The following is a 17,605-nucleotide window of genomic DNA, read 5'->3' as shown; positions in this document are numbered from 1 at the left end:
AAATTTTTCTAAGATTACACCAGATCTCGACGTTTCATGCATTTCTAAGACATTTGGCATCATTTTTCGAAACTGGAAATCTCATAATTTCCCAAAGTCGGTTTGTTTCAAACCAATTTTTGTCGATAGTTACACCGATTTCTGAAATGACGTGTTTTTTTACGCTGATTTCCAAAGTTGAACTATTGTTTAGTGCAGTTTTTTATTCAATTCGTATTTCCCGCATAAAAAAATACTTCAATGTATTTAGTTTCTGTCTCCGAAGTTAGTCGTTACTCGTGACTTGCATAAGAGAAACTCGATTGTCCATTGGCCGATATGTATTTCCGTCCATTTCTTACAAGTTTATCATAGTGAACAAGTTGTTGATTGTAGTGACTATTAGTTTGAAGGTTTTTGTAGGTCACCACCGAATTACATGACCATTTTCCGTCGAGATCGAAAGCCACATAAGATGGAATTGGTTCCACTAATTTCACACCATTCAGAACATCGCTAAAAATTCTTTCACCGTTTCCTTCTCGATGGAGAAAATCTCGCTGTGTGTTAAGACAAACCTTTTCTAATAAGTTTTATTCAACCTCTGGAGGAAGATCATGAATGCGCAGTGTTCTGTTGCAGACTCGTCCACATACACCAATATTAAATGTGTATTGCACCATTACTTTTGTTCAGTTGTATTTCAGTAGTTGTCTTTCCTAGCAACAAAGGTCGAGTATTACACCGTTTGATGTCATTAGAGATTGACGCTTCGCAAGAGAGTCTATTTCTATTCAAATAGTTGATTGCCTAGACTTATCATTTTTTCTCTATCGAATGTGCCTTATTAATGGATATGTCTTGACTTTATACGTCTCAGTAAACCTGGGCATACGAACAAACGAATTCTTCCAAACTTTTTGCATAAATTCTGTTTTGTAACAATTTTTTCAAGACGTCCAACGTATCGTATTCAATAGTATGAAAACAATCTTGTACTACTTCGAGATAATATTATCGGTATCAATCAATTTTTATAGCTCGACATAAAGATGGAATTTAGAGTCCTATGAGCTAAGTTTGTACATTATACAGTGGCGTCTCGTCCTCATGTGCACCTCGTGCACTGCACAACCGGTCGAATTGAAGGAATGATCTGCGTCCCCAACCCCATCCAAATTCAATTATTTTTTTTAGAATTTTTATTTATTCGATGAAAGCAGGTTGGATCGCACCGAAATTGCATGTATTTACACGCATCTCATATGCATCAGATTTAAAAAATTTCAAGTATCTGTTGTCGCTGTGTTAGTGTCTTTTCTGTGCACATGAGTTACTGCACAGATTCAAGAAGAGAAAGAATTACTCAGCTCAGCTCTGAGATTTGTTTTTTTTAATAAAAAGTCCCATCCGAAAGTATATCGTTATCTCATTGTATTGAAAAACACATGCGAATCGCGATTCCTCAATCTTTAGTTTTCATTTACAACGAATTGTTACATCTGCTATCATACCACATACGCAGTGCACAACTAACCATTTTTGTCACGAGACGCCACTGACATTATACTAAGCTAACTTGTCCAGTTGCCAGCGCAAAGCCCAATCTCACTGATATCAAAAATCAGTTTATATCCAGACGTACAACGACCCTTCATGAGAACACTTAGTTCTCACGTAAAAAAACCATTAAATTGTCTTTACTTCGTGCCCAGGATCGATTCATCATATCGATCTTTATTCATTGAATAACAACCCCAATTCCCCACCGGAAACGCTTCAAACCGAGAAGCTATTAATTCCGTGTCGGTGTTCCCCCGGTCCTCTCGAAACCACGCAGTTTTTTGTTCATTGTCGCCGAATTTAGAGCCAGATGAAAAATTAATACATAAATCAACGGTGCGTGCTTAAAAATAGCACCCCTGACAACATCCAGACCCAATCTCTCGTCACTCCAGACAGCCAGCGATACAAGGTCTGCATCGAACAGTTGAAGGAGGTGTCAGAAACACGCCTCGTCGTCGACGGCCATAGTCATCATTCCAAGTGCATTATCTCGTTCGTCCCTGAGAGAAAGAAGACATATGTGTGATTCTTAGTTCGTAGTCTATGTGAAATTTTTCCTCTTCATTTTCTTCTTTTCTCCAGCATCAGTTTCCTGGCTTCCCGTCTCAACCTAGATTTGTGTCGGTAGGCAATTATTCATTGCATGCATTCAAAGATTAGTCACTTGGCTTTCCATTAATTCTTATGTGTGCTTCGATGAAATTGAAAAAAAAAAACGAATCTAGTTTCGGTTAGCTGCAACTGAAACCGTACCGCTGTGTGGTATTTTCTGGAACTTCGGACCAAAAAAAAGTTATCTTGGCAGAATTTTATTGTGTCAATCAAAACGACTGCTAATCTGTTAATCGTCAAACACTTGAGCTGCACTTGGCGCATGAGACCATTGGTTGCACCACTTGCACCTTTTACCCATACTCAACGTTATCTTGTGTTGAATCTGTTTTATTGAGAAAAAAAATATAAAGTTGATTGTAGTTTTAGTTGTAGTTTTAGTTGTAGTTGTAGTTGTAATTGATACTCACCAATATGCAGTATCAGTACCAATGTTTTCATTCATCGTGATCAGACTAAAATATTGAACAGAGGTTAATGTTGAACCGGTTAGGTTGTGTAGTCAATTCAACATAAACTCCTAACGCACTGATGATTCGAAGACGAAACGTAAAAATAGAAAATAGTATTGCGCACTTAGCACAAACCGGTTGCCTAAAGGAATGAAAAGATGTTAAATTTGACTAACGTTCGGTAACTGCATTGGAAGGTATTGAGGAAAGGGTACCGACATTGTCATACGGTACAATTTCAACAAAAGTACCGTTCGAATGATCTATTTTCGAAAAGGCTACCGGTTCTTATCATGCCAGTAGGTTGAGACATGTGTTATCTAACAAAGTATCCAGGATGCACACTGACAGACGACGAAATATTTGTAAAAATGGGCTTTATGAGAAGTTGTAGTCCCCCAAGAAGATGTTTCTAATAGATATAATATAAACTAATACACTGAATATGAATATAAATTGTATTCGAAATACGTATATGTGATGTGACGTTCATTATACATGATTTATAGTGTTGTGAGATACATAGTGAATTTGTATAGTGACGTGATATACTTATAACAGAATTAAATGGTAATATGAAAAAAAATTATCCTTGTAAAATCATTCTGTTCAAACACTCAAACGAAAAGTTAATATAAACTTGTTTTTGCTAATAGGTTAGCTAATTAAATTCTGATTCTGCAAGCTATTTGTAGTTGCGAACGGAAAACTCATTACAAATGAATCAATACACTCGAAGCATTACTAGGAAGGGTGATTGAAAAAAAACACACTCCCCCTGTCATACAAGATCCCTAAAGTTTTGGTTAGACTTGACTAACTACCACAACGGTCGATAGACACTTCAGAGCTATCGTGACAACAACAAGAACAACAGGGATTTTATCGAAAAGGATCTCAACCCATCCAATAACCAATCAATTGGACAATCGATAAGCGGAAACTAATATAAATTCGACTTGAACATTTCATAAGGTCACATAAACCAATGCTAGTTTACTTTCTCTTTTGTTAATAACTCCTTAATTTTCACGTTTTCTTGCAAAATATTCGTGTAGTATGAAAGACAATATTTCCATTTTTATAGCAGTGTCAGAATAATAACGCAGATATAGTCGAAAGAGAATGTCAACAAAAGAAATCAAAAATATTTACTATACATCAAGTGATTCACCAAACAACATCATATTTTTTCATCGTGTTCAAAATGTCTAATTTGATACTAGAAAAAATGATTTACGGAAAGCATTATTTTTTCTGTTTGTTTTCATTTGAAGAAAATTGCTGTAGAGTCGCATCGAATGGTTGTTGACGTGGTTGTTGACCATCAAAAAAGTTTGAAGACGCCGAATTGCAAGCAATACTGGATAAAGATGATACTTCTAGTCAAAAGCGAATGGCAGCAATGTTAAATGTTAACAATTTCTGACCGTTTAGAAGCTATGGAAAAAGTCCAAAAGTGTGGAAAATGGGTGTCACATGAATTGAATGACCGACAGATGGAAAACCGAACAATCTTCTGTATAATCGTTTAGGGGTTAGCCAAATTTTGTGCTAGGGCACATAGCCGTTTTTATTATTTTTACGTTTCGTCTTTAACTCATCAGTGCAGAACAGCTGCTTAATCCTAAACTCGGCAGATAGAGTTGAACCGCTAAGCAGAGGTGAAGTTTTTACTATTTGCAGAAAACTTTTTATTTTGGAGTGCAATGTCTTTACTGACGTGGCGAACGTGTTTTCGACTTTTTTTATTGCCAATGCAGGTTTGGTCATTTAGGGGTATGCCAAATTTAGCATTAGGCAGTTTAATTTGAGTTGCTCTATACTGATAAGTCGAAGACGAAACGTAAAAAATATTAAAAACGGCTATGTGCTCTAGCACAAAATTCACAAAAAAACAAGTGGTTCAAATTGAACTGCCGAGTTTAGCATTAAGCAGTTCTCTTGTAAAAGTTTACTTCAAAGACACGAAAGAAAATCACGCTTACATCGAATTGTTACTGGTGCTGAAGAATGGTCCAGATTACTCCGAACAATTTTCGAAAAACTGAAAAAATTTGTTTTCCTGAATTGCTAGAATTTTTTTTTACAAAAATCTCGAAAGGTAATTTTGAGATTTCCGAAATCGAAATTTTTTAAGTACCAACGTCTTAAAATTACATAAATTTTATCGATTTATTAATTTTAGTTGGTTTGACGTAAAGGCGCCATGAGCAAGTTCAGTTTTTTGCATTGACTGAGTGGATACATATACACTCTCCTACTCAGTGCTTGAGCGGAAGAATAGGTATAAAGCGAGAAGACTAGTGTGTGATGGACAGAGAAGATGCTTGGATGTATGGTATCGGTCGGAGTGACGGCCAGAATGTAGACCATGTTCGATGTACGTTCTACCATGTCTGTCTGGCGTTTTAGAGTGTCTATCACAAGTTTCAGAGTGGCGAAATGGTAGCGCGTATGCACGGAATGCATAAGACGGTAGGTTCGAGTCCTGTCTCTGGGCGTATCTTTTTCGAATAAATCATCTTTTCTGTTAGTTTTTCATTCATTTGGATGCTCCAATATATGTTTCCACTCAGTCATTGCAAAAAAAAATGAATTTTATGCTATCTCGGAAAAAGAGATTTTATGCTATCTCAAAAACAATTTTTCTTTTTGAAAAATCTAAACTCTGGAAATTGATATTTTATTTTTGATTTTTAGTCTTCTGAAATCGAAAAAAAAATTTTATACCAAATGTGAAATGAAATCTCGAAAACTATTTTTTTTTTCGAAAACATCGACGACTTTGAAAAGGAGATGTTGAGATTTCCCAAATTGAACATTTTTGTTTTGATGCCCAAAGATCAAGAAATGCATGAAACGACAAGATTTTGTGTTATCTCGAACAAATTTTTTTCACAAATCTTCACTCTGGAACTTCCAAAAATTTCGAAATTTCAGAAATCGAAAATTTTGTTTCGATGTCAAATGTCCAAGAATTACATGAAACGTCAAGATTTTGTGTTATTTAAAAAAAAAGTGTTTCAAAAATTTCGACTCTGGGATTTTGTGGTTTCCGAGATCGAAAAAATTTTGCCAAATGTGAAATAAAATTTCACCACGCCATAAAATTTCCGATCTCGATTTGTTTTTTTTTAAACTCGACTCTGAGACTTGATTTCTAAAATCGAAAAATTGTTCATGCCAAAAGACTAAGAATCGAACGAAACAGGATTTTGTGCTACTTCGAAAAAAAAATTTCCAAAATCTAGGATCAGGGACTGAAAATTTTTAGGATTTCTGAAATCGGAATTGTTTTAGTGCCAAATGTCTTAGAAGTACATGAATTTTTTTTTGAAAAATCTAGACTCTTGGACTTAAGATTTGATTTAATTTTGAGATTTCTGAAATCTTTCCTGAATTATTTTTTATGACAAATGTGAAATGAAATCTCACCATGCCATGAAATTTCCAATCTAAATGGTCAAGGAACTGTTTAAGCTTGCATTAAGCAGTTCAATTTGAACTGCTCTGCACTGACGAGTCTAAGAGGAAACGCAAAGAAAAGTTTCAATCTTGATTTTTTTCTAAATTCGACTTTCTGAGACTTGGATAAATTTTGAGATTTCCGAGATCGAAATATTTTTTTATGTCAAAACACTTAGAATTGCATGGAATTAATTGCATTTGTGTTTTTCAATTGCATTTATTTCTTCAAAAATCTCGATTTTGGGACATTGAAAAAGAGATTTTGAGATTTCCCAAATCAATTTTTTTTTTGTTTATGCCTAACGACTTAGAATTGCATGAAATTAATTGCATTTGTGTTATCTCGAAAAAAAAATTCAAAAATCTCGACTTTAAGATTTTCGAAATAACAAATTTTTGTTAGTGCCAAATGTCTTAGAAACAAGAAACGTCTAGATTTTATGTTATCTCGAAAATAAAATTTGTTTCTGGGAAATCTCGACTCTGGGATTTCTATTTCGGAAATTTCATGGTATGGTAAAATTTCATTTCACACTTGACATAAAAAGTCCCAGAGTCGATTTTCGAAAAAAAAATTTTTTTTTCGAGACAACATAGATCCGGGCCCTCGGCATCCTAGAGCTTAAGCAATGCGCCTTTAAACGTATATTATTAAGTTAAAAACACAAAATCTTCACGCTTTATATAATTCTTAAAGAATAGACATCAACAAACATTTCGATATCGAAAATCTTAAAGTCTCAAAGAGTCGATTTGAAAAACAATAATTTGAGATCGGAAATTTTATTTCGAGATAACATAAAATCTCGACGTTTCATGCAATTCTAAGGCATCCGGCACTAAGAAAAATTTAGATTCCGGAAATCTCAGTCCGAGAGTTAAGATTTTCGAAAAAAAAATTTTCGGGATAACACGAATCTTGAAGTTTTATGTAATTCTTAGACATTTGACACCAACAAAAAATTTTTGATTTCGGAAATCTCAAAATTTTTCCATGTCCGAGTCGAAAAAAGAGCGAGACGACTCTAGATTTAGACGTTTCATGCAATTTTGAGACTTTCGGCTGAATCGATTTTCACAAAGACACTACTGTCCCAAAGTTTTTTTTATAATTCCATATGGATCTGACTTCCGATTCCGGAATTACAGGATGATGATTAAAAAAACTGAAATTCAATAATATGCTATTATATAAGACTATTTCTCAAAATGAGTAAAAAAAATATCTTAACAGCAGTGGCATCTCGTCCTTATGTGCACCTCGTGCACTGCACAACCGGTCAATTTGAAGTTATTAACTGCATTCCAATTCCCATTGAATAATGTTTTAATTTCTCTATTTATCCGATGAAATCAGATCGATCGATCTTTGCATTGCCGTAGTCAATACGTGGCACTCTGAAGTCGAGCACTTTGTCTTGTGCATCAAAATATACATTAAACTTAAAATTTCAGATATCTCTGGTCGCTGTGTTAATGTCTTTTCCGTGCACATGAGTTATTGCACAAATTCAAGAAGAAAAGGAATTACCCCGCACATCACTGCTGTGAACACCTTCAGAAGAAGCTTCAATAGCTTATGCTTATGGCAGATGAAAATAAATTGCTGTCTTAGTTGAAATTTCGAAGCGATTTTACTGATTAAGTTATTGACAGATTTACTCGACTTTCAGAGCGACGACTTTTTCTATGGTACCGATGATACGAAATAAGCTTTATAAAAAAATTCCAAGTTATCTCATTATATTGAAAAACACAAGCGAATGTCCATTCATCAATCATTAGCTTTCACTTGCAACGAACTGTTACGTCTGATATCATACCACAGAACCAGTGCACAATCCGTCTAGAGACGCCACTGCTTAACAGTTCTTTTAGTTTTTGAAGACCACACAAACTCACGTCGGTTATACCGGTGCCCAGAATTCGGTTCCGGAAGTACCGGAAATAGTGGTCAAAACCTGCAGAACGGATCTCACTTACTAATAACAGTTCTGTTGTTGTACCGTTTAATTCTACTATGCTACGTCATAACACTCTCACGAAGTCATCATTTTCACAGCCACTATTTTATACCACAAAAGTGTATCAAAGGTTATAATACAAATACGTGTTTCGAATATTATTTATATTCTTCATCATCATCATTTTTAAGACTTATTGAAACCTGATACAATAACAGTACTATTAGTGACAATATTCTACTAGTTGCTCCAAAAAAAATCTAAGATCTCACACACTTTTCTCCGAGATGGCTCAACCGATTTTCTCAAGCCTAGATTCAAATGAAGGGTTCCATACGAAATTTCTGAGATTTGCTCGGATGTGACTTCCGGTTCCGAAATTACATGGCATTGAGGGTTGGAAATTTCAAGCCGTATAGCGACGATTAAAAAGAAGGGAAAATCGAGATCAAAACTGTTCCATTTATAGGTAAAATTAGTTGCTGACCCTACGAACGCACTTCGGCCACCGGCAGAATGCGGTTCCGGAAGTACAAGAAATAGTGGTCCAAAATTCCCAAAAGGAACTTATTTCGGTTTTTCTCATAGGTGGTACAACCGATTTTCAGAGAGCTCATACCCAAATGAAATGTGTTCCGGAACTACAAGGTGACATTTAGAAGGACACTGCGAAAAATTCTGGTCTAAAACTGTTTCGATTTGTAGGTTATGCTCGTTTACGCTCGAACAAACTTTCCAATTTCTACTCAATTAACCATGTTTTTTTAAGAATACCACAGTAATATCTATGAAAAAATGAATTTTACATAATTTCATAATTCTATAAACGATACAATTCATATTCATTATTTTTTTGAGATTACATCAAATCTGGACGTTTCATGCATTTCTAAAGCATTTGACATAAAAAAAAATATTTTCTTTAGTTCTGCGGATTTTTTCGCGGATTTCCGAAGTTACGAGGTTTTTACGCGGATTTTCGAAGCAACGCGGTTTTTTTTTTAACGAGATACGTATCCCCCGCATAAAAAGAGACCTTAGTATATCAATTTGTCATTTAGCAGATATGTGCTTCCTTGATTCAGTCGATTAACTGGCATTCTTTGTGATGTAATGTTTCTCGGTTCAAGTCGCGCTGTTGCTATCGATCTTCTAAATTTTTTCTTATGTAATTCGATTAAAAGTCATGTAATTTTCATAAATTTGTGTGAAATACGACGCTACATCCCATCTGACAGGAAAAAAAATTCATGCTGTTTTGTTTTTCCCTCTTTATTCACAGATCAATGGGAATCCTGTTACCACCAGTGTCACAGGTGACCAATACCCGAATCAACATGACCCAGCATCATCGGAACCGAAGTTTAGACAGCGCCCTTCAGCGGATTCCTGAGGTAATGAATCGGCATTGATGGATTGGCGGGCCTAGCATCTAACGTTTTTGTTTCGACTTTTTCCCACCAGGTGGAAGTATCGTCGCCAAGTGCCGAATCGGAGAACACCCTGTGTACGAACTCGATTCTCGGTGCCACCATGTGCAGTAAAATCATTCAGTCGTCATCGACAAATCCAACCAACACACCGGCCATCACTCGAGGGATCAGCTGCAGTGCAGGAGCTAGCATCTCCGGCAACGGCGGAACGGTACTCGACAGAAGCGAAGCTGGATCTGCGCTCGGTAAGGCGGCAATCGTGGTAGCCATAGTATCCGTGAATAAAACTAATTTCTTTTTACAATTTTAGTACCCGGATTGCGAACGGGTAAGGTCGAAAACGAAACCCTTGGTGGAAAGGAAAGTGACAGCAAAAAGAGGGAAGACTTGACCAGCCTAGGGTCGGACGATTCCGGTAAGTGTTTGAAAGTTTAACAGGCTCAGATGATTCTTTACTTAAACGACATAATTGAACAGGCATCATTTGTGGATCGGAACCAGACCACACCTCACTGACACGGATCCGCCGCTCACGGGAAAGCCTGGACTCGGGTGAAATCGATCCTTCCGAGGAAGAGTGTATCGAAATTCTAGAGACTACCTCGATGGACGAAGAATATCGGATGCTACAGGCAGATATGTGTTTTTACCCGTTAACCCTGTCGGGTTCGGCAGGTGCGGGCAGTCGCAGTAGCAGCACGAAGGAAAAGGATAACCATAGCGGGAAGTCGGTCGAAACCGGAGCCGAAGGGGGGATCGTTAGCGATAAGGTTCGCTATCGTGAACAGAACATGAACAAAGCTGCCATCATGATGGAAAAGATTTGTGTCCCGATCGAGTACGAGGACGATCTGTCGTCGGGTGGTGGAAGCGATGAGGCGACAGGTGAGGACGAAATTGACGCATTGACACCCGTGGTGGGTGAAGATAAAACCATAATGGATGAAGCCGATTTGCAAACGCCAGTGGCTGAGACGAAGGATGCCTCGGCGACGACCTGTACTACGAATTCTGTTGTGCCAAGTACCAGTAGCCAAAAAAGCGATCAAAAGAACGAAATCATATTTCGTAACTTTTTTGGCGCTACCAAGAATGCCATTTTTCGAACGGCCCAAAGCATTATCGATAATCACGAGAAAAAGAGTGCGAAAAATAAGGAGAAAGAAGAGGAGAAGGTAAAGTCGCCGACTGAAATTTCCAAGAAGCGCGAGTTCAATGTTTTACGGTCGCGAGTAAAGAATAAAGAATCCAACAATGTCAACGGAGGAACTTCCAATAACGCTAGCAGCAGTGGTGCGGGAAACAGTAACAATTTGTTAACCCCGGAAGTACCACCATCGACGAAGCTGGGATTCAAGAGTCTTTCGAAATCGTCGTCCACCAGTTCACTGAAAGCACCGGGAACAGCCGTTGCGACCTGTCCAAATCCGAAGAAAATAATTGAACCTCATATCACGGACGAACGGGGCCAAAGTGGTCTGCTGAGGTTTTTCGAGTCACCGGTATTCAACATCCACTTTGCCGTCCATTACCTGTTTTACTCCACGGAACCCGGTGTCCTCAGCTTCATTGGCAACAAAATTTTCAGCTTCCCCGACGTCGAAGTGGATCTGTACATCCCGCAGCTGATCATCATGTACATGCAGATCGAAGAGCTATCCGAAGTGCTAGATCCCTATTTAGTCTACCGGTGTCGACAGTCCGTAGATTTTTGTTTGCGATGTATTTGGTTGCTGGAAGCTTACAACTTCAATATGGGTAAGGGAAGCAATCCGGCCCGGAAACACTTGACCCTGCTGAGAGAATTGTACCCAAGGCGTGAACGAAAGCAAAACCTGAGGCCGATGGAGTCGGCTATGGACTCGGCAAAAAAGACTCATCACCGTTCCCAGTCCGATGCAACTGGTCTGATGGGATCACTGTCCCTAAATCCGATCGTTTTTCCTACCCCTCCGCGACCTCTGTGTCTTGGGGATCTCAGCAGCGGACGGGCATTCGATAACGGTTGCTCTTGCTTCGAATCCGTTCGAGGAGCTGTGAACGATCTGCTCGGACAGCAGACCGTTTGCTACTGCGGAGCACCGAAGTTGGTCCCACAGAAAGAGTTCATGAAATCTCTAATCGACATCGGCCGAATGTTGACCGTCCTAGAAACAAAAATCGAGAAAACAGCTCGACTACGGATACTCCTCAACTTGATCAACAAGAATCTTCCAGCGCGTGTTTGGCTTCCACTGCATTCCGAGACGCCGCACCACGTGGTACGGATAACCGAAGAGAAAACGGCAGTCCTAAACTCGAAGGATAAAACACCGTACATCATCTACGTGGAGGTTGTCGAAGTGAATGACATCTACACGTCACCCGTCATCCCGAAGCTGATGCCCACGTTGAGGCACACCAAGAGTGAAGAACGGTTGGACAGTGGGAACAACAAACCGAACGAAACAACAACGGATCCCAACAAGCGAGACTCGAAAATCTCCGAATGTTCCTCCGGGGAGCTATCGACGCCTAGTCTTGCATGGGGAATGCTCGGTGGAATGTGCGACTATAGCTTGACCGACGATGACGTGTGGTCGGCGGAAGATGATGAAATAACGGCACAATACCTGAATCTACACAAGACCCTTTCCGATCGGGACACGATTTCCCAGATTTCGATGGATTCCTACGATTCTCGTGAACAAGGTGACTTTTTTGCGTTAGCATTGTTAGTGGTTAACAAACGAAATAATGTTCGGTTTTTGTTTTGTTTTCACTTCGTATCACAGGAGCACCGGTTGTTTTCAACATAGACGAGGATCGGAATCGCCAATGTGCCAATCTTAATTCCGAGAACACCAAACCATTCAGCTTTGATCCCGATGATCCTTCGGCTGCTATCCTGAAGGTATGTTTCTAGATTTAGTTCCTATAGCCCACCTTTTTTATTGTGGCAGTAAATTCTGATGGGCAATGAGACTTATATGGTTTGCTTCGCCATATAAACAGAGTGCGCATTTCAAACTTAGCACGAACTTGATCAGGGTTAGTTTTATCGAATGATTATAGATTTCCAAAGAACTCAAGAAACCCTCCATCGCGTCTAGCGCTCTGTGCAATTCCGGTACTGCTGTGCAGTTGAATATCAAGTGGTATGAAGCTCCGTAGTTGGAATGTCACACGATTTTTATTCAGCATGCCAGATAGTAACCATGTGATAATTCATGTGAATACAGTAACCAGTCAGTACAGTATCCCTGATTAGAATTATGCAAGTTTATTTGGCAAAACTAGATTCTTGGAGTTTTTAGGAGTTAGATTTGATGAAAATGACTTTGTTTCAGGACAGTTTTGCAAGTTTCACCCAAAGCTGGTATGGTCATTCAAGTATCAGAATAACCGGGTACAGATAATAGATTTACAAAATTTCAAAAACTGAGCTCAGCGATCCGAGTTCGACAAGTGATTACTATTTTATGTAACCACAAAATTAAGGGTATTCTCGTAAGTCTAAGCTTGATTTCAAAATAACAAAACGAGCTTAATTTTTGAGTTTATCATATTAAAAATAAAATAAAAACAGTTACGTCGAGGAGCGGACTTACGGAATCCTACACTGCTTATTAGCTTCAACAAAGACGATTTGTCAACGATTTTGGATACTTTTTTCCAGTCTTATTCAAAAGTTGGAAAGAAATCCTCTGTCTTGGTTGACATGTTTCTGCAAATAAGCATTTGTCGGGGTCCAAGATAGTTTCAATTGGTCTGACTTGAGACAATTTGGCGAATTTATTTCTTTGGGTTCGATTTCGACTTCGTTGACTTCGCACCAGGCTGCCGTGTCTTTCGTATAATGCACTGATTGTTTTTTCACCGATTTTTTCTGTAAAAACCGACCTATGAGTATTTTCAATACTTTGTCCAGCAGGTACCGTCACTAGAAAGAATCCGATTAGAAGTACCGAAAGTACCGATTAGAGAGATTGTTGTGTTGTTGGGCATCTCTTATGGAGCAGCCGAACACATTTTAACTGATGTTTTGGGTTTGAAACGCGTCGCTTCTCGGCTGGTGCCAATAAAGCTGAATTTCATTCAAAAACACAGCGTTGGTTGTGTCGCAGTATTTGGCAAAAAACTCAACCAATATCATCAACCAAGCACCGTACTCTCCAGATATGGCTCCGTGTGACTTTTTCCTCTTCCCCAGACTCAAATTTCCATTGCGGTGAACGCGTTTTGAGACCATAGAGATCATAAAAGGGAATTCGCTGCGTGAACTAAAGGCCATACCTTCGGCGGCCTATAAAACTTGTATGGAAAATTGGATCAAGCGTTGGAATGCATGTATTGCCGCAGGAGGAGAGTACTTTGAAGGCGATAATAAAGAAATTTATTAAAAATTGAAATTTTGCGTTTTTTAATAAAATTCCGGTTCATTTTTGATCATAAGGTATGTTGTTATTTTTATAGCCATTAGGACCGCCCATTAGTGAAAAAGCTACAAACGAAATCAGGTAAAAACAAACCTCTCAGCAAAAGTGGGAATAGTTTGGATTCTATCGCCACTGCGAGCAGATGTATTTTGTGTCGTTTGCAAAGCTAGTTTCGCTTCCGACAAGAGCGATTACGTCACAGCTGCCAGTCATTTGCATTGGTGAAAAAGCAACGGTGGAGAGCATTACACAAAATCAGCCGTTCTAATGACTCTAAAAATTTTCTAAAGAACTATTAGGATTTGTTGTTCGCAACTCGAAGGGAAATATCCTCAGTTTAGTGCAAATCTAGAACAGTATGGTTAGATTTGTGCACTTTTCGCTGTGTGGAATTTACAGTAATCGAGATCAAGTGAAGCCCTCTTTGTTTTTGCGAAAAATGTGAAAAAGGGGAATGCTTGCATAATTCATACAATTGATCAACTAATTGATATTCAGAAGTGTTAAGGAACATGTCAGTTGTTTTCGTATTCACGACATCCAGTTATGTCTCTGACATTACCCATCCGCCTTTTTTTCGCTGTATTTTGCTCCAATGCAAACGACCAGCAGCAGGATGACGCGATTGATCTTCTGTAGGAAAACTGATTCTGTGACCTAAATGGTTGAGGCTTTATACCACGCAGCAGGTGTGCTTTCATTGCCGACTACTCCCTCTGACGGCTGAAGTCCAAATGAAAGGACGACCTAAACGTTTCACGCTTTTTTTATACTTGGTTTGTTCTTACTGATGTTGGTGGGAGAACCTCACCTGGACATCCAGATCCGTCTGTTGCAATAGAAGAAATGAACGGTTTTCAATCAAAGCATACCTTTTAAACTCGTCTAATAGATAACTGGAACTGATATGTGCCTGACTACCCATAAAATTATAGATTCAATTTACGTTTTTGGCATTAAAAATGTCTTACCTTTCACTATACGGGGCCGGGTTTTTCTGTCATAATTTTGAACGCTTATAACTCAGTCATTGGTTGATGGATTTATATAATTTAACTACCAATCGATTAGGAAAAAATAAATTTAAACATATGCGGTAACATCGTTCAAGTTCAAAAATCAGTTTGAATCGACCCATTTTTTCACGAGCCAACTAGAGTTTGCCATAATGATTTCATCCTCTCGGCCGTACGAACTATCACACAAAACAGAATCTATAAATAATTACCAGGTTTGTCATATATGCAAATTTATCTGTATTATTTTATTTTCAATTTTTTTTGAGATTACTCCAGATCTGGACGTTTCTGAGACATTTGACATAAAAAAATTCTTCAATTTTGCAGTTTTTTTTATCTACGCGGATCTCCGAAGTTACGGATTTTTTTTATGCGGATTCGGAAGCCATTATTCAACGTTGTCCAATAACATGCATCAAACAAAGCAAACAAATTACTGGTGGCGCTTGTCGCGAACAGATATCTCTATTTACAAACGGAAGTTCACAAAAAAAAACTTTTATTATAAATATTTTTATAAATACTTCGTGAACTCACTTGACGATTAGAGATATTAGAGCAATTCCATACGAAATCGAAGGTTGATTTTTTCTTGTATTTTTTTGATTTGGCTCAAATTTTGCATATGCATTCTTTATGATCAAAAGAAACAATTTGCATCATAAGTTTTCCAGTTTTACTCTAGTCTTACTTTTGAGAAGGGACTAAGTAAAACTTCCTTGAAAATATGTCAACAGCAATGTTTTAGGTAATTCTAAGGACCATGTAAAAAAATTAGTACTGTTTCAATCAATGTGACTCTCGAACATTGTAAAAGAACTTAAAATGAAATTCTTTCGGGAAAAACAAAACTTTTTAATAAACTCAAATAACTATCCAAAAATCGTTGCAAAAATAAAAATTTCCCGATTTTTCTTTCAAACTTGTTTTTTGTATCTCGAGAACAGAAGCATATAGAAAAATTTTGATCAACACCGGTTCAATTGGAAATTTAGCGTTCTTTCATAAAATTTTGTTTAAAAAAAATAAAAATAAATTTTTCATGATTTTCTTAAATTTACATTACTTTGAAAATATGTAACTATTTCCAATATCATTTCTCCATTCTTGAAAGTTGACAGTTTTTGGACTTTGGACTTCAGCTACAATATATAAAAAAATTAAAAATATTTTTTTTCAAACTACTCATTTTCTAACATAGTTCCTACAATATTGCAGAAGACACTAAATCGATCGAACCCACCATTTCTGAAACATATGCTATAGAAAATGATCTAGGGATTTTTGCTTAGTCACTTCTCAAAAGTAAGGCTAGAGTAAAAAGGACAAATTGTTTCGTTTGGCCAGGAATAACGCTTATGCTAAATTTGAGCCTAATCAAAAATTACAAAAATAAAATTTCAAAAAAAAAACTATCATTTGCGGTAGAATTGCTCATTAGCTGAAGGTTCTAACTTCTCTCAATTAGCTTTAAAATTAATTGCCTATTTTTCAAATTCAAGAGAGAGAGTTGTCATAATTAATTATATTCTTAGCGAGTTTATAAGTACGGGAATTTAAGGTTTTTATATGGAGAAAAGTGTTTCTAATCTTTCTAATAAAAGAGATCATAGATAAAACTCACCAAAATTATGATTATTATTACGAGATCTAAGATCGCATGCTGGTCGTGTGCAGCCGGAACATGTACGGAGTGTTGTTCAATCGGGTTGCCTTTTGAATTTTGCAGTTACGATAAAATAAATATAATAATCGTGTAAATCACGCTTCGATCGTGGCATTAAAATGTTGTATTTGTTGATTTTTTTTTCACAGGAACCATGGCACGAAAAAGAGAAACAGATCCGGGAAAGTTCCCCTTACGGTCACCTACAGAACTGGCGACTGCTTTCGGCCATCGTCAAGTGCGGTGACGACTTGCGACAGGAACTCATGGCGACACAATTGTTGGAGGTTTGTATATTTCCACGATGTTACTTACGAATCATGCTAATTTCTTTCGTCCACCCCAAAAAAACACAGATGTTCAAACTAATCTGGGAGGAGGAGAAAGTGGACCTTTGGGTGCGACCGTACAAAATCGTGTGCCTGTCGAACGATTCCGGTTTGATCGAACCGATTCTGAATACCGTGTCGCTACATCAGATCAAGAAAAATAGTAACAAAAGCCTGAGTGATTACTTCGTGGACGAGTACGGCGATATGGATTCGGTTCAGTTCCGGGCCGCCCAGCGAAACTTCATGCAGTCCTGTGCGGCGTACTGTTTGATATCCTATCTGCTGCAAGTCAAGGATCGGTAAGTTCCGTCACATGTTCACTGAAATATGATCAATTTTTTAAAGGCAATGATTTTTTTCAACAGACACAACGGAAATATTCTGCTACATGCTGATGGCCATTTGATTCACATCGATTTCGGATTCATTTTGAGCATATCGCCTAAAAATTTGGGTATGGTTGAAATGGTTTAAAATGGTGAATCATTAACGATTGTGATTGTTAACTTACAGGTTTCGAACAGTCGCCCTTCAAATTGACACCCGAGTTTGTGGATGTCATGGGAGGACCATCGTCCGAGTTGTGGTACGATTTCAAGCATCTGCTGCTCGAAGGCCTGAAGGCAGCCCGCAAGCACATGGATCGCATCATCAACATCGTGGAGATAATGAGAAGTAGTGAGTATAAAAAGT

At 37.8% G+C, this 17,605-nt stretch overlaps 1 protein-coding gene across 2 annotated transcripts in view; it reads left to right on the top strand.

Moving 5' to 3' along the window:
- LOC131438503 (phosphatidylinositol 4-kinase beta) overlaps positions 1–17,605 on the top strand; it is a 251,023-nt gene that overhangs the window by 224,480 nt on the left and 8,938 nt on the right. For both annotated transcript variants that reach the window (XM_058608582.1, XM_058608583.1), the window contains 9 exons: positions 9,327–9,438; positions 9,509–9,722; positions 9,788–9,892; positions 9,955–12,168; positions 12,252–12,370; positions 16,730–16,867; positions 16,937–17,211; positions 17,278–17,366; positions 17,426–17,590. In XM_058608582.1, coding sequence (XP_058464565.1) covers positions 9,327–9,438; positions 9,509–9,722; positions 9,788–9,892; positions 9,955–12,168; positions 12,252–12,370; positions 16,730–16,867; positions 16,937–17,211; positions 17,278–17,366; positions 17,426–17,590 — 3,431 coding nt within the window. The remainder of the gene's footprint in view (positions 1–9,326; positions 9,439–9,508; positions 9,723–9,787; positions 9,893–9,954; positions 12,169–12,251; positions 12,371–16,729; positions 16,868–16,936; positions 17,212–17,277; positions 17,367–17,425; positions 17,591–17,605) is intronic.

This window comes from Malaya genurostris, chromosome 3 (assembly GCF_030247185.1).
Source record: "Malaya genurostris strain Urasoe2022 chromosome 3, Malgen_1.1, whole genome shotgun sequence".
Classification (NCBI taxonomy): Eukaryota; Metazoa; Arthropoda; class Insecta; order Diptera; family Culicidae; genus Malaya; species Malaya genurostris.
This window is presented reverse-complemented; position numbering and strand designations above follow the sequence as displayed.